Below are 22,312 nucleotides of genomic sequence, written 5' to 3' on the forward strand. Positions count from 1 at the left end.
TTCATATATATTGTATTCTGTGCTGTAATAGAAATCAGAATGTACATTTTTTATTACAAATATTTGCACTGTAAAAATGATAAACAAAAAAAATAGTATTTTTGATTCACCTCATACCAAGTACTGTAGTGAAATCTCTGTGTTGCGAAAGTGCAGCTTACAGATGTAGATTTTTTTTGTAACATAACTGCACTCAAACAAAACAATATAAAACTTCAGAGCCTACAAGTCCACTCAGTCCTACTTCTTGTTCAGCCAATCGCTAAGACAAACAAGTTTGTTTACATTTACAGGAGAGAACGCTGGCCTCTTTTTATTTATGTCACCAGAAAGTGAGAACAGGTGTTCGCATGGCAATTTTGTAGCCAGCACTGCAAGGTATTTACGTGCCAGATATGCTAAACATTCGTATGCCCCTTTATGCTTCGGCCACCATTCCAGACGACATGCTTCCACGCTGACAATGCCCGTTTAACCCTTTTTTTTTTTTTTTTTTTTTTTTTTTAAATTAAGTTAGTGACTGATCTCCTTGGGGGAGAATTGTATGTCCCCTGCTCTGTTTTACCCAGATTCTGCCATATATGTCATGTTATAGCAGTCTCAGATGATGACCCACCATATGTTGTTCATTTTAAGAACACTTTCATTGCAGATTTGACAGAAACGCAAAGAAAGTACCAATGTGAGATTTCTAAAGTTAGCTATAGCACTTGACCCAAGGTTTAAGAATCTGAAGTGCCTTCTAAAATCTGAGAGGGAGAAGGGGTGGAACATGCTTTCAGGTGTCTTAAAAGAGCAACACTCTGATGCGGAAACTACAGAACCTGAACCAGCAAAAAAGAAAATCAACCTTCTGCTGTTGGCATCTGACTCAGATAATGAAAATGAGTGTGTGTCGGTCCTCACTGCTTTGGATTGTTATTGAGTAGAACCCCGTCATCAGCATGGACATATGTCCCCTCGAATGGTGGCTGAAGCATGAAAAAACATGAATATTCAGTGCATCTGGCACATAAATATCTTGTGACACCAGCTACAACAGTGCCATGAGAACACCTGTTCTCAGTTTCAGGTGACATTGTAAACAAGCGGCCAGCATTATCTCCTGCAAATGTAAACAAACTTGTTTGTCTGCATGGATTGGCTGAAGAAGTAGGACTGAGTGGACTTCATAGGCTCTAAAGTTGTTTTATATTATTTTAGTTTTGAATGCAGTTATTTTTGTACATTATTCTACATTTGTAAGTTCAATTTCATGTTAAGAGATTGCACTACAGTACTTGTATTAGATGAATTTAAAAATACTATTTTTTTTTTTACAGTGCAAATACTTGTAATGAAAAATATAAAGTGGGCACTGTACACTTAGTATTCTGTGTTGTAATTGAATATATTTGAAAATGTAGAAAACATCCAAAAATATTTAAATAAATGGTCTTCTATTATTGTTTAATAGTGCAATTAATTGCGATTAATTTTTTTAATCACTTGACAGCCCTATTAATTTATTTTCAGTAGCACCCATAACATGCAAGATGCTTTCCAAACAGAAAAGGCGGCATGGTCCCTGCCTAAAGGAGTTCACTTTTTGGCCATCCATTGTTGACTTATTACAACGTGCCTAAGAAGTTATTGACAGGATCATTAAATAGTGGGTGATCTTATTGTGTATCATACACATCTAGGGACAAGCTGAGCCTCATTTTTTAGCTGTCAAGTCAGAGCTTCAACCACAGTTGAACATTTATCTACTTTGTGATGTAAGGCGAATTACATTTTCATTGAAGATCTTGATAAGCCTGGACTGGACCCCTGAATTTGAACACACCTAAACTCTGGGAAAAGTTGGATCTAGATCTGAATATTATAGTTCAGCCCCCAGCCATAGTGATAATTCTAGTTAAGGCTGCTCAAGTGTTTTCATTTTAAATGGTCATTTTCAGAGCCTTTACAGCTTCCAACTTGCACCTTCTTGGCTGAAATTTGGCAAGTTTGTTGTCAATTTGACAGCAAATAAGTTTGAAAAGCCTGGTTACATGTGAGTTACGAGTACACTTCCATTTATCCAAACAGCCTGGGGGACGGCCAAAGTATTTGGATAACCAGGCATTTGGATATATAGAAGTGCTATTTTGAGCTGCAGTTTCACAGATATAGAAATCATCATCATCTGAATCCAGTGTCCCCCCAGATGGCTCTATATTAGTTAATTACTTGCTAATAGCTTCTCAATTAACAAACCTCTCAGTCTCTTGGCACTAAAACAGCTTTGTATTAATAAGCACTAATGCTAAGACAATAATTGAGAAGTTAACTAACACAGGGCTAAAGAGAGGCATTCTGTGGATTCCAATAACTACAATTTTTGGATAAACAGCTATTGGAACGGGAAACTGTAGTGTAAATTATTTATATGCATTTTTGGTGCGCCAGCAGAAAGCCAGCATAAATGACTCCCTCACTCTTATCTGAAAAGGCAAGAGAGGTCTGTGTTCTGCACCTGCTACAGCCTCTGGATCAATTTTGAGAGATGTCCATCCAGGAAAACATTAGCATGGGCTATCATCTTTAAATCTAAACTGACAATTTCTCACGAAGTTACTTACATTGTTTTCCTGGTTCTTGTTATTCTTAAGGAGAGTGATAACACAGTTATGAATGAAGAAAGCAAGTGTCAGGACCCCTGTGAGCTGAGGAAACTGAATTCTAAACTCTAAGAAAACAAAAGAAAATTAAAATTAGTTTTTATATTTGCATCAGTGAAATAAACAACAGCTGCCAAAGTGACACTCAAAGTTTATTTCTAGATGATAGGAATGTAGGAATTGCTATTCTGGATCAGGCCAGTCCATTTTGTTCAGTATCTTGTCTCTGACAGCAACCAGTTCCAGATGCTTCAGCAGAAAGGAGCAAAAACCTGCTCTCAGGGAAAGTTTCTTACTAACTCCCAGTACTTAGAGGTCTTGTTATTCCATGATTTGAACAATATAAACTTTTCTGCTTCTCTACACTGCAGTTCATGGACATCCCAATGCCTTGATGTGGGAACAAGTTAGACTCTTGTTGATCAATCCAGAGAGCATCACCAGAGTAGAACTCTGAGGAGGCTGCTGACCATCACTTTAGGAGGAAAAGGGACATGTGTTGCTGCTTACAAGAGAGGGGATTCAAATCATTGCTTACAAAATAAAGGATTAGGAAAGCCTCAAGATACCATCTTGACTGCCCTTCAAATGGGAGAATATAAGGGCCACCAGCCAACCAATGACTTTACCCCCTGAAAACAGCACTGCTGCTTTTAGTGTCATTCTCAGAAGCGTTCTATGCAGTGGACAGTACTTCTGGGAATGCTGCTACTAGGCCAGGAGTACTAATTCACAAATGCTAGAACATCATTAAGCACCATTTTGGCAGCTAGTACCAAAGTACTAGCAAAGAGATGGCTGGTCCAAGATAATAGAGCACTGATGCTGTACCAGTGCTAACTGAAAGAGGAAAAAAGTGTCTCACTTTAGGCTTAATTCCCCACTACTTTAATCCTAACAATAAATCACACTGGCAGATTCAAAAAATCTCTCGTTACTCTGTATTGTATCCTTCCCACCATAGTGACATCAGCTGAAGCTATGCTGTATATATCATAGATGCATGTTCTATGTACACAAGTCTGGCTATATCTCTGGCATACTGGTCATCTTTCAGACATAATTATAACAGCTGTACACAAAAAGTGGGAGTGTGCTAATAAAGTTTGCGGATGACACAAAGCTGGGAGGTATTGTCAATTTAGAGAAGGACAGGGATATCTTACAGGAGGATCTGGATGACCTTGTAAACTGGAGTAATAGTAATAGGATGAAATTTAATAGTGAGAAGTGTAAGGTCATGCATTTAGGGATTAATAACAAGAATTTTAGTTATAAACTAGGGACGCATCAATTAGAAGTAACGGAGGAGGAAAAGGACCTTGGAGTATTGGTTGATCATAGGAGGACTATGAGCCGCCAATGTGATGTGGCTGTGAAAAAAGCGAATGCGGTCTTGGGATACATCAGGAGAGGTATTTCCGGTAGGGATAAGGAAGTTTTAGTACCGTTATACAAGGCACTGGTGAGACCTCACCTGGAATACTGTGTGCAGTTCTGGTCTTCCATGTTTAAGAAGGATGAATTCAAACTGGAACAGGTACAGAGAAGGGCTACTAGGATGATCTGAGGAATGGAAAACTGGTCTTATAAAAGGAGACTCAAGGAGCTTGCCTTGTTTAGCCTAACTAAAAGAAGGTTGAGGGGAGATATGATTGCTCTCTATAAATATATCAGAGGGATAAATACTGGAGAGGGAGAGGAATTATTTAAGCTTAGTACCAATGTGGACACAAGAACAAATGGATATAAACTGGCCACCAGGAAATTTAGACTAGAAATTAGACGAAGGTTTCTAACCATCAGAGGAGTGAAGTTTTGGAATAGCCTTCCAAGGGAAGCAGTGGGGGCAAAAGATCTAACTGGCTTTAAGATTAAACTCGATAAGTTTATTGAGGAGATGGTATGATGGGATAATATGGTTTTGGTAATATTCATGGTAAATAGGCCCAATGGCCTGTGATGGGATATTAGAGGGGGTGGGATCTGAGTTACCCAGGAAAGAATTTTCTGTAGTATCTGGCTGATGAATCTTGCCCATATGCTCAGGGTTTAGCCGATCGCCATATTTGGGGTCGGGAAGGAATTTTCCTCCAGGGCAGATTGGAAGAGGCCCTGGAGGTTTTTCGCCTTCCTGTAGCATGGGTCACTTGCTGGAGGATTCTCTGCTCCTTGAAGTCTTTAAACTACATTTGAGGACTTCAATAGCCCAGATATAGGTGTGAGGTTTTTTGCAGGAGTGGTGGGTGAAATTCTGTGGCCTGCATTGTGCAGGAGGTCAGACTAGACGATCACAATGGTCCCTTCTGACCTAAATATCTATGAAATTCTTATGATGACATACAGCACTATGCATTGCTATAAATCAATCTATGCCAAGGCTGCTCAATATAGTACATTGGGTCTGAACCTCAAGTACACTTGAAACCAGTCTAGTCTCACATTACTGCTGGTTAGCAACCCTGGAGTAAGTTGGCTTGAATTTTGTTCACATCCAGAGTATTCAGCAAGCTTGGAGATGAACTTTTTTTGACCTGTTTGGATATTCATGAATATTCTGAACATTCTGAGACTGCTTGCTGGTGCAATGCAAAAATCAAAGAACATTTTCAGACAAAGTTCAGTTTGGGGTTTCTCAGAGAGAGGGGGCAGGAAGCTAGATTTTAGCTGAACTCCCTAATACAATTGGATATACCATATACATTTTTAACCCTAGCTTCTGTGTCTGAGACTGTCAAACAGCAGCCAACCGTAGCACTTCATTATTCTTAATTTCATTAGCTAGCTGGAAACCAACTATTGCTGGCAACCAACCAACCATGAGCTGGAAACCATGATTTTAGGACTCATTTTAATCACACATATTACTACAGGATTTTGGCAAGGGAAAAGCTCCCAGGCTCCAAGTCCTAGCGTCTGAATGTGTGGATAGCAGTCCACCCTATCTATACAAGTCATGCATCAGAGCAAAGACATAACCTTTTTGTCTCATTAGCGGACTCTGAGTGGCCCAGGCTAGCAAGTTACTCTGAATTCCATCTGTCAGTGGAAATAATGCCATACCATCAGAGGTATGTCATTATTATAGAAATTGCATCATTAATATAGATGTCAGGCATCAAATGCTGTGAACGGAAATTGTTACACCAAATTAAGTTAACTGGCTTGTCCCTAAAATACTCCTCTTCATTCCCAGTCCTCTCCCTCTGCTGCATTTAGAGAGAAGGTTAGATAGCACTGACATGACGATTTGTGTGTTGATGATCTCAGAATCTTGAGATCAGTAGCCCAGTAGGATCCTTAGGGACTTACCAACCACATTCTTGCACCTTGTACACCCTAAAGCAGAAGTGGGCAAACTATGGCCCGCGGGCCATATCTGGCCCACAGGACTGTCCTGCCCGGCCCTTGAGCTCCCGGCCAGGGAGACCAGTCCCTGGCCCCTTCCCTGCTGTCCTCTCTCCCTTGCAGCTGCGCCATCAGCGCTCTGGACGGCGGGGCTGCGCGCTCTTGCAGGGCAGCGCAACAGCATGTCTGGCTCCAGCCGGGCGGCACGGCTGCCGGACATGCTGCTCTGAGTGGCATGGTAAGTGGGCTAAGGATCCCGGGGAGAAGTCAGGTGACAGGGAGCAGGGGGTGGTTGGATGGGGTGGAGGTTCTGGTGGTGGTGGGGGAGCAGTCAGGGGACAGGGAATGTTGGATAAGCATGGGAGTCCCCGGGGGCCTGTCAGGGAGCAGGGGTGTGAATAGGGGTCGGGGCAGGCAGGGAGCAGGAGGAGTTGGATGGGTCAGGAGTTCTGAGGGGGCAGTCAGGGGGCGGGAAGTGGAAGGGGTTGGAAACAGGGCAGGAGCCAGGCTGTTTGCAGAGGCACAGCGTTCCCTACCCGGCCCTCCATAAAGTTTGCAACCCCGATGTGGCCCTCAAGCCAAAAAGTTTGCCCACCCCTGCCCTAAAGGGATATGTTCTGGTGCTGGGTACAGCTGTACCCAGGAAGAATTTACTGGCTCTGAGAGGAGTGTTGCAATCAGAAAGGAAAATTATTTTGGCCGAGATAAAGGAACTACTTTAATCCATATTCCCCCTTGTTGCCTGGTACTGAGGTCCTCTTTCCAAGAATAAGCACCGTTGGCCTCCATGCATGAAAACATTAAAGAACAAATATCAGAGGCTAGGTACTAGCTGGAAAAGTGATTTTCAAGCAGTATTCTTAGCCAGGAATACACAGAACACATTAGCCAGGCTGTCTAGTTTCTCACCTTCTACAACAGTTCAATTTGAGTTTAACTAAATCCACATACAACCCTCTGTCCTCCCCCACCCCAAAACACCACCACACAACTGTGGTTGTGTAATACTTGCATAATACTGTGCTGTGGTAGAGAAGTATATTCAGATAATGTCTCTATCTTATTTCAGCTTGCTTTGCAAGACTCCTCACCTCCAGCAATGAGTCAGCTAAGATAGCTGTACAAACATTCCAGAGGAGTCTGTAGCAGATTTCATGGAAATACACCGTCTGGTGTCAAGCTGTCCTTCGGGGTAATGTCAAACATTTATTTCCTTATGTTACAATAAAATTAATGTAGTGATTTTATTTGGCTTTTACTGACAAGTATGGATTTTTAGAAGCATTTGCCTATTCATTAATCCCCATCTATGCAGAGTTTCTCTCCACGGATTGATAAATTGGTTCACTGGCTCAGGGCCTGTTGGGTGCTAGATGCCCAACAACCGAGAGCTACGAAAGACTCCCACTTCCACCTGTACCTGCCCAGGAAACCTCACCCCACCCATCACAGATAGGCCTAGCCTACACACACAAATTGCACAGGCCATAGAACTTGCCCCAAATAACTTTGAGAGCATCTTTTAGTAAAAATATCCAATCATGATTTAAAAACCTGACAGTGATGGAGAATAAACCACAACTGCTGGTAAATTGTTCCAATGGATTAAATTACTCACTGTTAAAAATGTATACCTTATTTCCAGTTTGAATTGTCATGTTTCAACTTCCAGCCATTGGATCATACTATACCTTTCTCTGCTAGTCTGAAAGCCTCCAATAGCAAATATTTGTTCCCATTGTAGGTACTTATAAACTGGGATCAAGTCACACCTTCTCTTTGTTAAACTAAATAGATTGAGCATCTGGAGTCTCACTATAAGGAAGGTTTTCTAATCCTTTAATTATTCTCGTGGCTCTTCTCTGAACCCTCTCCAAATTAACAACCTTCTTCTTGATTTTGTGGACACCTGAACTGGACACAGTATTTCAGCAGCAGTCTCACCAATGCTAAATACAGAGAAAAAATAACCTCTAACTACTGCTACCTGAGATTCCCCTGTTTTATGCAGCCCTGATTGCATCAGCCCTTTTGGTCACAGTATTGCACTGGGACCTCATGTACAGCTGACTATCCACCACGACCTCAAAATCTTGTTCAAAGTCACTGCTTTCCAGGAGAGAGTCCACCATTCTGTAAATATGGCCTACATTTTTTTTTTCCCAGATGTATACATTTAACTATGTCAAGGTTCCGCCCCCACTCTGAACTCTAGGGTACAGATGTGGGGACCTGCATGAAAACCTCCTAAGCTTACTTTTACCAGATTAGGTTAAAACTTCCCCAAGGTACAAATTAATTTTATCCTTTGTCCTTGGAATATCCACTGCCACCACCAAACTCTAACTGGGTTTACTGGGAAACATAGTTTGGACACGTCTTTCCCCCCCAAAATCCTCCCAACCCTTGCACCCCACTTCCTGGGAAAGGTTTGGTAAAAATCCTCACCAATTGGCATAGGTGACCACAGATCCAAACCCTTGGATCTGAGAACAATGAAAAAGCATTCAGTTTTCTTACAAGAAGACTTAATAGAAATAGAAGTAAATAGAGGTAAAGGAATCACCTCTGTAAAATCAGGATGTAAAATTACCTTACAGGGTAATTAGATTCAAAACAGAGAATCCCTCTAGGCAAAACCTTAAGTTACAAAAAAGACACACAGACAGAAATAGTCACTCTATTCAGCACAATTCTTTTCTCAGCCATTTAAAGAAATCATGATCTACCACATACTTAGCTAGATTACTTACTAAAGTTCTAAGATTCCATTCCTGGTCTATCCCCGGCAAAAGCAGCATACCGACAGACACAGACCCTTGGTTTCTCTCCCTCCTCCCAGCTTTTGAAAGTATCTTGTCTCCTCATTGGTCATTTTGGTCAGGTGCCAGCGAGGTTACCTTTAGCTTCTTAACCCTTTACAGGTGAGAGGATTTTTCCTCTGGCCAGGAGGGATTTTAAAGGGGTTTACCCGTCCCTTTAAATTTATGACAAGCTATCTTAAATGCATAGTGTTTGCTTGCGCTCAGCTTATGAAACGATTGAGATCGCTCTGTATTAGTTACCTGTCCTCTTCATTATTTACCACTTCCCCAATTTATGTGTCAAGTGAAAACTTTATCGGTGATATTTTCATGTTTTTTCCAGGTCATTAATAAAAAAGTGTTAAATAGCATAGGGACAAGAACAGATCCCTGTGGGATCCTTCTGTTAGGATAAAGATATTCAGGCCTGTCTGCAAAGGCCTGTACTTTAAGAATTTAGGTGTATTCTTATCACTTGGCTAGTTCTAGAGGTATAAAAGAAAGAATCAAAATCACTGTCTGCTGGTGTAAGGGCCTTCTCTTACTGTGACAGTCTGAGGCCCTGTTCTTAGGCTAAGGCCTTTGGCTAAGCAGCAGAAGCAGCCATAAGCTAGGAAGCCAACAGTCACATCCTCACATTCCAAACTAGTCACATTGAAATAAGGTGCAATTGGGCTGTTAGGCACTATCAGGACAGAATTGTATTCCTATCATCTCCAGAGAAAGGAAAAGTGCCTAGAAAATGTAAAAGGAAACTTAGTTTGATAGCATCCTGTCTGGCAAGAACTCACTTATCCATAGCTGGGATGTGAAATCCTCACTTCTGTATTGTTTTGTCATTATAGTTCCCACTTTGCTATTGTTTGTCTGTATAATCTCTCTGGTTCTGTGATTGTTCCTGTCTGCTGTATAATTAATTTTGCTGGGTGTAAACTAATTAAGGTGGTGGGATATAATTGGTTACATAATCATTTTACAATATGTTAGGATTGGTTAGTTACATTTCAGGAAAATGATTGGTTAAGGTATAGCTGGGCAGAACTCAAGTTTTACTATATAATCTGTAGTCAATGAGGAAGTGAGTGAGTGTGTGTGTGTGGGTGGGGGAGGGAGATGGGAACAGGGAATGGGGATAAGAAAATTGGAATCATGTTCTGCTAAAGGGGGAAATGGGAACAGGGAATGGGAGTAAGGAAGTTGGAATCATGTTTGGCTAAGGGTAGGAATGGGAACAGGGACACAGGTGTAAGGCTCTGTGGTGTCAGAGCTGGGAAGGAGGATACTAAGGAAGGAAACTGGAATCATGCTTGCTGGAAGTTCACCCCAATAAATATCGAATTGTTTGCACCTTTGGACTTCGGGTATTGTTGCTCTCTGTTCATGCGAGAAGGACCAGGGAAGTAAGTGGGTGAAGGAATAAGCCCCTTAACACCTACTAGAAACACACCTGTTCGAGGATGATTCCCCAGTTGCAATTACATTTTGAGACTTATCAGCCAACTTTTAATCCATTTAATATATGCCAGGCTAGCTTTATACTGTTCTCGTTTTTTGTTTTTTTGTTTTATCAAAATGTCATGTGGTACCAAGTCAAACGCCTTGCAGAAGTCTAAGTATGTTACATCAACACTGTTAGCTTTATCAATGAAACTTTTTTGTAATCTCATCAAAAAAAAAAAAAAGATCCTGTCAAACTAACTTGATCTGTTTTCCATAAAGTCATGGTAATTGGCATCAATTACATTACCCTACTTTAATCATTTATTAATCAAGTCCTATATCAACCATTCTATTATCTTGCCATGGATCTATGTGAGGCTGTCAGGCCTACAATTAACCAGGTCATCCCATTTATGCTTTTTAAATATTAGCTTTCTATCAAACTTCTGGAACTCCCCTGTGTTCCAAGACTTATTGACAATCAACATTAATGGTCCAGAGAGATCTTCAGCAGCTTTTTTAAAACCTTTGGACACAAATTCTCTGGACCTGCTGATTTAAAAATGTCTAACTTCAGTAGCTGCTGTTTAACATCCTCCTGAGAAACTAGTGGAATGAAAGGAGTATAATCATCATATGACATGTCTACATCTGTTGATTTTCCAAATACAGAACAGAAATATATATTGAACACGTCTGCCTTTTCTGAAATATTATTGATATTGTAATTTCCACCTAGTAATGGACCAATAACATCGTTAAAATTATTTTTGTTCCTAACGTATTTAAAAAACACTTCTTATTGTCCATAACTCTGCTGGCCATAGATTTCTCCTTGTGTCCCTTTGCTTCCCTTATCAATTTTCTACAATTCCTAGCTTCTAATTTATATTCATTACTATCAACTTTCCCTTTCTTCCATTTGTTCTATACTTTTGTAGCTGCCCTCACTTCCCCTCTAAACCAGGTGTGTTTTTTTTAAACCAATATGGTCTTCTTCTTTGATCGTGATCAGTCAAAAAGCCACAAACTGATCCTAATCAACGTCTTAACGGAGAAAGTGAGTGACACTCTGTGGCAATGGTGGCCATTTAACTTCACTGATTAGACAGATTCCACCACTGCCCATCATTTGTGGAACCATCCACCTTCTAGTCCTCTTATTTTACAATATCCAATTAAAATTTCTTCATATATTTGATTATCCTAGTTGTCCTCTTCAGGTCATTGTTCTTAGTTGTAACAACAGCCAGTGTTGCATTTGTTAAGTTGTTGTTGTAACTTGTATCATGACTGGGAAACCTACATATTCCTCTTCTCTTTTGAAAAGCAGTACATGGAAGGAAGATGGAAACCCACAAGGGAAACCAAATGTACCAGATGGATGAATGTCCCCAAGCTTCACATTATGCTTGAGTCAATAATTAAATATTAATGACGAATAAAGTTACTCCCCCCATTCCCAGAAGAATGATCCAATTAGAAACTATAGGCATACATCTCTTCAGAGCACCAATGTAATACTGCCTCTTGTAAAGAGGGGGATGACCTTAGTGTCTCTTTCCAAGCCTTCCACAAGAAAGAAAAGAAAAAGAAGTTGTTTTTCTCCACTAGAATCTTTTCTCTTTTATCATTAGCCTCCTACTCCATTCATCCAGTCGTGATAAGTTCTTGTGTTTATGACACCTCATATATTGAGCTTTAATATCCCTTAAACAATTGGTAACCAATGCTGCCAGGAAGAGACAGAAAAAGGTATAGGACAGTTAATGGGCGTTTAAAAATACAGGGCTAAATTATGGGTTGAGGACCATGAGAAGTGGGGAGTTGGTGTGAGGTGCACTTGGACACATGGTGATGGGTACACATAAGAACTTAGTGGAGTACTTGCTATACTTTATAAATCAATCTCACTTAGGTTTGTCTATCATGAGCACTACTTTAAATAATAAAACATGGAAAAAGGTGCCAGCACACAGGAGGGATGGAATGATGGCCTCACCTTGCCTATCCACAGACAAGTTTTCTCTGAGCTGGTGCATAATGGAGGTACCAGGCAATGACTAGCCTTCAACCCCTGTGTTTCTGGATCCCAGGGAGCAATGTTATTACTATCTCCTATGTAGGAGAACTGGGAAGGAGGAAGAAAGCGGTTCCCTGTACCTTTGTCACTCAACCTTCAGGAGGCACTAATAAGTGCAGTCTTCCCTAAACCCTCTGGAGGCATTAGCAGACAACAACATTTACTTACCTATTGTAGCTCACAGGGGTGTTGGGAGGATAATAATGAAGGTTTATAAAGTGCTTTAAAGATTTTAAGCACAATATACATGCTTACAATTAATCATGGTGTTTAATTTTAGCTATTTTACCTGGTACAAAAAATTCATTAGCTGTAAACCAGTTGAATTCTAAATGGAATCCCAGATGTGCAGCCTTCAGAGTAACAAGAAAAACTAAGTAGACAACTGAAACGGTACCTACACACACACAAAAAAGAGACAATCATCATCAGGATAAATCATGACAGGAAATTATTTATGCTCCATTCTATATTGGCCCCCATCTAGTTAGTTGCCACCAGCCCAAAGAAATTGGGGTGCTAGTCATCCTGAAAACTGCAGGACAATCCCAATTTTTAAACACTAATTCTGTGATCCCAGATTCCCTCCCTCCCCACCCCTGTAAAGAGAGAGATAGCTGCTGCATTACATCCATTTATTTAAGTTTTAAGTGAGTCTAGTGCCCTTGATAGGTGCTGGATTAATAACCCAGGAAACTATTGTCCCCAGTTATCCACAGCACTGGTTGAGCATGGGCAGCAGCAGAATGAGATTCCCAACCAACTTCCTCAGGTGTACCTGCAGGGACTCTCACTAGTAGTGCAAAGTAGCTTTCTCCATACCCATTTACTTGTTGGCCTTTTGGGTGAAATAATTCACCAAGATGCCAATTAGTGCAAACTGCAACTAGCAGAGATTCTGCTGAATGCTGTTGTGCTGATATTTTATATGTAAAAAGCTAACAGTGTATATTTAATCACTTAATATTTACTCTAAATACAATGAAACCTATTTAAAGGGTTACCCACGGGAGCAGCAATACCCAACTCCCTTGCAGAGGCTGATCATTCACTAAAAGGTCAAACAAAACAGTGAAATATCTCCAAGGTTTCCAGCAAAGAGTTTGCTTAAGACAAGGAGTTGGCCACCGGAGGTGGGGTCATTACTACAGGTTTCACTGTATTTGCTATGTATTTTACCAATAATAAATCAACAATCCAGGAATGTTATTACCTACCTAGAATGTTAAACTTCGCAAAGAAAGAGGGAGACTTAAGATTCAGAAGGGGCAGAACAACAACGATCAGATAAAATGGTACAGTTCGTGATTTGCTCCACCACTCCTCAAACAGCTCAAAGCTTGTGTTGTTGACAGAAGCAAACATCCCACTTCTGTTGCCTGGTTGATCCTTATTGGCAGTACCTGGACAGATGACTGAAAGAACAAAAACAAAGAACAGGGCTTTGTTTACATGAAAGCTATGCAATGAGTCCACAAATTCAGTACCTGAATCTCCAAGGGAGTACGTTCTACCACTGGGAGCCTAGGAGCACTCAGAAGCAGTACTCTGGCAGCGCAGCTGCTGCTCCTCTGCTTGCCTCCATCCATTTGGGCCTACCACTAAGGCTACATCTATGCTTGGAGCTAGGAGGTGTGATTCCCAGCTTGAACAGAACACATTTGTGCTAGGGCACTAAAAACAGTAGTGTAGCCCCTATAGCATGTGCAGAGGCAAGCAGTGGCACAGACTAACTGCCCTGAGCCTAAACCTGCTAGACTTTGTAGGGGTGTACTTGGAGCAGCTGGCCTGTGCCGCCACTGCCCATGGTCTTGTGGCTACACTACTATTTTTAGCATACTAGCTTGATGAGAACTAGTGTGAGCATGTCTATGTGAGCTGGGAATCACTCCCCCAGCTCCAAACGCAGACATAGCCTACGTTTTCACTGCTGGGCGATACCCTCTTCTCCCTGCGCTCTCAGCTGGTAGCTCCTTCACCTCAGCACTGAGTGCAGAGCATTATCACAACTTAACAGCTGAATGTGAGGACAAGCAATACCAACTAGGCCTGCAGTCTGAGCTGACTGCTGCACAGGATCAACATCCAGGGGCATGCATGACTGCGGACATGTGTATGCAAGAGTGTGTGCGTGTAGCGGTGTGTACTCCAAAGTGCATACATGTGTGCCTGTGTGCCTGTGTGTGTGTGTGTGTCCGAGCAGCTTGCCTGTGGTGCAGTGCATGCACACACAGCAGTGTCTGCAAAGCTGCCTCTGTGCATACGAGCAAATACATGGCTGAAGGAATGTCTGAGTGCGTAAGTGAACATATCTGGCTGTGCGTGTAAGCTGGGTGCCTGCATTAACAGTAGTGGACACATGGTTTTGTACACATCTCAAGAGAGCAAATACAGTCAGTGGCTGTTCTAAAACTCTTGAATTAACACAAATTGCAGTGTCATATTGTTGGTGTACCAATCACAGCCACCAAACATTATGGAGGATGAGACACCTAGAATAGGAGACCCTTAAAATGTTTACAGTTTAACTTATGGTGTGTACTTAGCTTTTTGTGGAAAAATGCAAACAGCAATTCCTGTCTTGTACTTTGAAATATGAACCTGTCCTAATGTTCTCCTAGTCTCCATTTATACCTTTGTACTTCATAATGCTTTGTACCCTGTTAATCTCTTCCTCCCACGCTGGCAGCAAGCCTGCCAGGTTACAATAACCTACAGACAAAACTCTAGATAGTATTTTGACTTTTCTGAAATTTAAAGCGAAAGAGTAATTTTAATTACTGTTTTCTAATTGGTTTTCTCTCCATTGTTTCACAAACCCTTGACAAAAATGCTTTTGTCCCTACTGATTTGATCCCTTTCTGTTTAGCAGAGAAGTATCCAGGGCTGCCAAGTGACATTCAAGCATCTGACAGCCCTGTCCTGCCTGCCTGCAGAAGCTGCAGTTGCACCTTTTGGTCACTGGAGAAGATTGTGGCACTGTGGCTTCAGGCAGCCTGACAAAATGTCTGCCTCTCCTCTGGCTGCACCTCCTGCTGGATCTGAATGGGGGAAGGTGCAGCAATAGTGAGAGAAAAGTGCAGGAGCAAGTGGGTAACCTGGCTGGTGGAGACAGTAGATGACAGAGCCTCTGAGTGCCTCAGCCACTTCCCAGATTGACTCCCCAAGACCCTCCTCTCCAGAGACACTCTAGCCACCAATCCCCCAGAGAGAGACCCAAGTTCCCTTGCCACCCACCCCAGCATTCCCAAACATCCCAGTACCCACTCAACCCCAACAACACGTATCACTCCACCCACTTATCCCAGAAACCCGTAGATCACAAAAAACACATCAGCGCTGAGGGGAGTGGGGGAAAGGAGGGTACCAGGAAGAGGTGGGGGTCCCAGGACAGTTAAAGATTTGTGTATGTCCAGGTATCATGTAGAACCTTGTCCTTTGGAGTACAGTGCAGTGGGTACTGTACTTCAGCAGGGCTAAACTGCTGAGGGATGGGTTTATCTCCACATTCAGAACCCACCAGCTTAACCAGACCCTCACCCTCCCCAGCACCCCAAGACATCCATTGCCCATTCTCCCCACAAGTTCTGTGCAGCTCCATCTCCTCTTCCTGACACTTGTTCGGGAATGGTGCATTGACCATAAAAGCGGAAGTTTATGATTATACACAAATTATTTTAAAACTGCAAATTAGCTCATTAAATAATGTGCACAACACATCACACATGGAACTATGCAAAACTTGGTAGCTCTGAGAATTTTCGCCCTTGTTTAGCAAAGAGTTGGAGGCCTTATCTACACTGGCAAGTTTCTGCACAGTAAAGCAGCTTTCTGTGTTGTAACTCCCAAGGTGTACACACGGCCAAGCCACTTCGTGCGCAGAAACTGCGCCATTGCAACGCTGTAAAAAAACAACCAAAGTTGCACTCCTCTTGCCTTTGTAGTTTAAGGAATAACTCCACTGCCACTTGTGATATGTTAGTGAGAACGAGCAGCATGCTGGTCAGCAGTTCGGGATCCATTCCTGCAGACCAAAGAGGCAGTGCGCGTAGTACACAAACTGTTGAAAGATGGCGCCAAATGCGAATGGCAGCAAAGGGATTGCTGGGATGCAAAGCAATGCATCATGGGGCATTGGGACAGGACCCAGAATGCCCTGCAATGCCCTCCGCCTTCCCACAACTCTTAGTGGCAGAAGAGGAAGAGATGCTCTGCGCTGCAAGTGCCGCAAGTGTGAACACGCTATTGTGCGGGCAGCTGACAGTGTGAACACACAACAGCCGTTTCCCTTCAGTGCTCTGAGTGGCACTGTAACTGCCAGGGATGTAACTCTGCCAGTGTAGACATAGCCAGAGTTAATGTAGCTTTTTAGTGTAGGGTTGTGTAAAATATTGCAAAGTACAAAAACCCATTCAAATTCAAGATAGGTTTGGGTTTTATGATGAAAGGCTCCCAGAGCTGAGCTGAGTGTTCCCTCAGCCTCTCCTGTCCTTACTGGAAACTCCAGGATTTCTCTCCTTAACTGATAGTGAGAAAGATACGCCGTCAAGCTTACAAAGAGTTCAGGTCAGAATTTTCACCCTTCAGGTCTGAAGAAGAGCTTTATGTAAGCTCAAAAGCTTGTCTCTCTCACCAACAAAAGTTGGTCCAATAAAGATATTACCGTTATCATTGTGGGCCGCATCCAATACTACATGTATGGCCCTGAGGATGTCACATCGGCAGCAGCTGGGTGCTGATGGGCCGCAAGTGGCCCACGGGTTGAGAACCACTGCACTGGAACTTCAGAGTTACGAACAGCCGAGTTACAAACAGACCTCATTTGGAAGCGTAAGTACACAACTGGGCAGCAGCAGAGATGGAAAAAAGTAAATACAGTATAGTACTGCGTTAAATGTAAACTACTAAAAAAATATAAAGAGAAAGCAGCATTTTTCTTCTGCATAGTAAAGTTTCAAAGCTGTATTAAGTCAATGTTCAGTTATAAACTTTTGAAAGAGCAACCATAACGTTCTGTTTAGAGTTATAAAGAACCTTCATTCCTGAAGTGTTCGTAATTCTGAGATTCTACTGTACCTCACCCACCTAGTCTCTCTAATATCTTTGGACTGACATGGCTACATCACTGCATGTAATATCCTTTAGAGAGTTATTTTATTGCGGAACACAGTATTATTTTGCTTTTCTTACCTCTATTACTCCCATTAGTACCAGGAACAAGATCTGTTACGTTAATGTCATGCACATAATCTGAAAATAAGAAAAAGAATTTTACTATGATTGCTCTACTCCTGCTGTTATCCTGTTCCTTCTTTCTGTAAATTTTTAGGACTGAAATGAGAGAGGTAGAATAGAGTTTTGCAGTTTCTCAGTAACTCCCAAATGAATAGTCTCAATCCCATCTAAAAGACACCTGATTATTTCACTTGCAGCTTGATTGTCTTTATCTCCACAATACTAAAAGCAGATTTAGATTACATGGGTCATTTCCTAGTGTCAGTTCCCATGTATCCATTGAACTTCTCTCATAGCTATGAGAGACTCTCCAGTGATTCAGGGCATTATAACCCATGATAAATGTATCATTATCTTCTTTGTATAAGACACCTTGCTTTACCTCTGTGAAAAACTAACTCTCATTCACTGAATTAAAGAAGTATGTAGAATCATAGAATATCAGGGTTGGAAGGGACCTCAGGAGGTCATCTAGTCCAACCCCCTGCTCAAAGCAGGACCAATCCCCAACTAAATCATCCCAGCCAGGGCTCTCTCAAGCCTGACCTTAAAAACTTCTAAGGAAGGAGATTCTACCACCTCCCTAGGTAACGCATTCCAGTGTTTCACCACCCTCCTAGTGAAGAAGTTTTTCCTAATATCCAATCTAAACCTCCCCCACTGCAACTTGAGACCATTACTCCTTGTCCTGTCATCTTCTACCACTGAGAATAGTCTAGAACCATCCTCTTTGGAACCACCTCTCAGGTAGTTGAAAGCAGCTATCAAATCCCCCCTAATTCTTCTCTTCTGCAGACTAAATAATCCCAGTTCCCCCAGCCTCTCCTCATAAGTCATGTGTTCCAGACCCCTAATCATTTTTGTTGCCCTTCGCTGGACTCTCGAATTTTTCCACATCCTTCTTGTAGTGTGGGGGCCCAAAACTGGACACACTACTCCAGATGAGGCCTCACCAATGTCAAACAGAGGGGAACGATCACGTCCCTCGATCTGCTGGCTATGCCCCTACTTATACATCCCAAAATGCCATTGGCCTTCTTGGCAACAAGGGCACACTGTTGACTCATATCCAGCTTCTCGTCCACTGTCACCCCTAGGTCCTTTTCCGCAGAACTGCTGCCTAGCCATTCGGTCCCTATTCTGTAGCGGTGCATTGGATTCTTCCATCCTAAGTGCAGGACCCTGCATTTATCCTTGTTGAACCTCATCAGATTTCTTTTGGCCCAATCCTCCAGTTTGTCTAGGTCCCTCTGTATCCTATCCCTACCTGCCACCGTATCTACCACTCCTCCTAGTTTAGTAACATCCGCAAATTTGCGGAGAGTGCAATCCACACCATCCTCCAGATCATTTATGAAGACATTGAACAAAACCGGCCCCAGGACCAACCCTTGGGGCACTCCACTTGATACTGGCTGCCATCTAGACATGGAGCCATTGATCACTACCCGTTGAGCCCGACAATCTAGCCAACTTTCTACCCACCTTATAGTGCATTCATCCAGCCCATACTTCTTTAACTTGCTGTCAAGAATGGGACCAAATCTATTGTGTGTATGTATATCAATACACTAAACACACACAGGTCCATCAGCATGGAAAAGTAATAGACACACACACACAATAATTACAGCAAGCAGAAAAGGTAACAAAAGTCATCCTTGCTTTGTGATGCTCTTTAAAGAAAGTCTAACTGAAAATCATTCAAAGAAAAGCATGCACCTGGAGAACTGTAGAACTTTTAGAGAGGTTATAAATTGGTGCTCAAAATTAAATTTCTCCAGTGCTACAAAAAAGCTGACTGATAATTTGTCCCCATTTTTCAGTCCCTAGAATTTTGATTCACACCAAACTGAAAAGACTTAAACACTGATACTTACTGTATATAAATTTTCCTGTGTTGAACAGGAAGTTGGACATAAGTACCCAGTAAATAACCATGGCTCCAACAAGAGACACCATTGAAAATAAAAGACTGGACCATTGACCAAAGGATCCAAAATAGTACTTGCAAACATCTGGGAATTCCCAGTTTGAGGTATCTATTAAAGCTGAATAAAGACAAAAATACACACAAAAAATGAAACAGGTGATAAAACATGAAAATACTCTGATTAAGAGAGATTGTGCTGTTTACATAGAACTCTGACTCAAAGTAAAATAAGTCTCCTTTCACTGCTAGATAAATGCCACCAAACTTAAAATACACTTGTCGGGGACAACATTCTGTTCCATAACTTGATTTCTATTACATCAGATGGTTGGTGGAGTTTGACTGAAGGAGTTCAGATGTGGTTAAATTTGCTTAAGAAGAAACAGGTCCTTATAAATTAAAGCAGCAATGTGACAGGTGGAGATGGGCCCCAAGCCACAAAGTCTCAATCCAGAACCCAAACTTCCCCAAAGTTCAGGGGCAAACAAATGAGGCATTTTTGTTTGGTCCCATATCTAATGAACAGTAAATCAAAGAAATATTCAGACAAACATTGGCAGAAACACAAACAAAAACAGTAATAATAAAAATCATCATCATTCAGGATCTCAAGATCTCACACAAAACTACTTTGTGTAACGTAACAGAGTCTTACGTATCATTGTCCGTGATTTCACAACTCTGTAACAGCAATAAAGTGTCAAGCTGCCCATTAACAAGATCAAACAGATTCCAGTGGTAAATCCTGCCTGTTTAAGAGGAGAAATACATTTATATTTTTGTGCGTTAACAATAAATATTGATTCAAATAGAACAAAAGAACACTGCAAATTTTTTCCATGCAAATTTTTTTTTGAATACACATTGATCTTACCTGTTTTATACCCCAGGGCATACTTAGTATAGATGTGCCCATCATTGTATTCCAGATCATAAATCTGAAGAACACAGAGAATTAAGGAGCATTGTTATTTCATGCCAACTTTTTAAAAACAAAGTTATGAAATTTACAATAGACAACTTCCAAAATAATGCAATTTTGGGCTACCATACAAGAAAGTACTTAACATACATTGTCACTATGCTGGAGTTTTTGCCATAACCATCCGTGCAACCATCGATTTTGAAAGCAGTTCCTAATGGACTGTACACATACATTTCTTCTGGAGCTGGAAGTACATGATCAGGAGCAATCTAATAGATGGATAAAACAAGATGTATTAGTAACAAAGAATTTCTGATGCTTCAATTATACATAAATAGTCGACTTAAACAAGCAAAACATGACAGTGCCAGGCTATACACAGAAAATGCCCTAAACAGGCTTGGATACCTAAATTTAGGTGCCTAGATTTCCATGTTGACAACTTAAATATGTATTTATTAAAGTTCTGTTGACCAAGTATTAAGACTGGGCCAATATTGTAAGACTCAGGACTGTTTGCATCTCTTAGTCATATTTTTCTCCACCTAAGCAGGCAGTTGTGACTTGTGGTTCTATGTAAACTCAAGCATGCTCAGCCAATAAGACCTCATTTAAAAGCAATCCTCAAGGTTTGTTTTAACTGGGGTTTTTCCTTTTTATTTTTCAGCTGTAAATTGCAGAAGTCAGGCACTTACAATACCCACTACACCCTGCATGTCATGTCCGTTAATTAATGGCATCTTTAACCCATCTTTTCCTTACCAGTGCCCTATCTGAAGGAGAAGTGAGCTTGCTATAGTAATGAATCCGCTTATTCATTGCTGAGGCTTCATCTGTAACTCTTTGTGGGTCATCATTCACACTGACAATATTTGAAGGCTCTACGTGGAATGGCCTAAAGAGAAAAGGCACAAACAAACAACCTTTATGAAACTGTTAACAGAAGAGAAATAAAACAGATATTCAGAAAATGATTTTGTATCACTCGGGAATAGTTTGCAACTGCCTAATGCACTGCTTTCCTGCTGAAAGAAGAGAAGGAGCATACCACAAATGCAATATTTATCTCCTTATATAATCCACATTAAAAGGGAATTGAGCCAAATTCTGATGTGTTGGGTTGCACCTAATTGAAAGCAGAATGGTGACCAGTATCTAATTAAAAAATAATGGGCCAAATTGCATTGTGTTACATTAGCATAAATCCAAAGCTCAATTAAGTTAATAGTTATTCTAGCTTTATACCAGAATTTGGCCTAGTATATTTTTAAAAAGTCAATTTTTTAATCCTCATTTACCTCACTGTTTCCCTTTGAATGGCATTTGATTAATCACTAGGAACACGATTCTCAGGAACAAAAAAATCCCAAGGGACAGATTATGGCCTATCCCTAAGCAGTCGTGCGGCAGCATACACAATACAGAATAATATCTCCACCTCTCCTTCTAGCATCGGATGTAGAGGTTCCATACCCAGTAGTTCCTCAAACACAGGCATGTAGGGAGTGGGTGGAGGAGATAGGTAGTGGGCTCAGTTCCTTCCCTGGACTGCTTCTACACTGTCCTTAATACAGGGCTAGATTTACCAGAGAGAGACAGACAGAATCTTACCCCAATTATGGTAAAGAAAAATGATACTTTCCACTTCTGAATCAAAGCAATATATAGACAGAGTCTGAATGCTTTGTCAAGAACCCTTTATTTCTAAGTAGGTACAGGACTCTACTGGCGTAGTAAGACATTAGCCAAAGTCACATGAGGATTTATTCCTCAAGATAATAGAAATAAAAGTTGTATTACTTGCTTGCAAACCTTACTAAACTTGTATTGCTTCCCTTCACCTGTGCTTTTATTGGCTAAACTCACGAAGATTTACAAACACAACAACATGCAGATTTG

The 22,312-nt window shown here is 41.3% G+C and overlaps 1 protein-coding gene across 4 annotated transcripts in view; it reads right to left on the bottom strand.

The window, feature by feature from the left end:
- SLC38A9 (solute carrier family 38 member 9) overlaps nucleotides 1-22,312 on the bottom strand; it is a 75,039-nt gene that overhangs the window by 29,438 nt on the left and 23,289 nt on the right. For all 4 annotated transcript variants that reach the window (XM_084628689.1, XM_084628690.1, XM_084628692.1 and 1 more), the window contains 9 exons: nucleotides 21,176-21,308; nucleotides 20,561-20,682; nucleotides 20,363-20,426; nucleotides 20,144-20,237; nucleotides 19,436-19,606; nucleotides 17,511-17,570; nucleotides 13,538-13,735; nucleotides 12,610-12,717; nucleotides 2,607-2,713 (listed from right to left, as the gene is read on the bottom strand). In XM_084628689.1, the coding sequence (XP_084484815.1) occupies nucleotides 2,607-2,713; nucleotides 12,610-12,717; nucleotides 13,538-13,735; nucleotides 17,511-17,570; nucleotides 19,436-19,606; nucleotides 20,144-20,237; nucleotides 20,363-20,426; nucleotides 20,561-20,682; nucleotides 21,176-21,308 (1,057 nt within the window). The remainder of the gene's footprint in view (nucleotides 1-2,606; nucleotides 2,714-12,609; nucleotides 12,718-13,537; nucleotides 13,736-17,510; nucleotides 17,571-19,435; nucleotides 19,607-20,143; nucleotides 20,238-20,362; nucleotides 20,427-20,560; nucleotides 20,683-21,175; nucleotides 21,309-22,312) is intronic.

This window comes from Lepidochelys olivacea, assembly GCF_965140295.1.
Source record: "Lepidochelys olivacea isolate rLepOli2 genome assembly, chromosome: 5".
NCBI classification, from domain to species: Eukaryota; Metazoa; Chordata; order Testudines; family Cheloniidae; genus Lepidochelys; species Lepidochelys olivacea.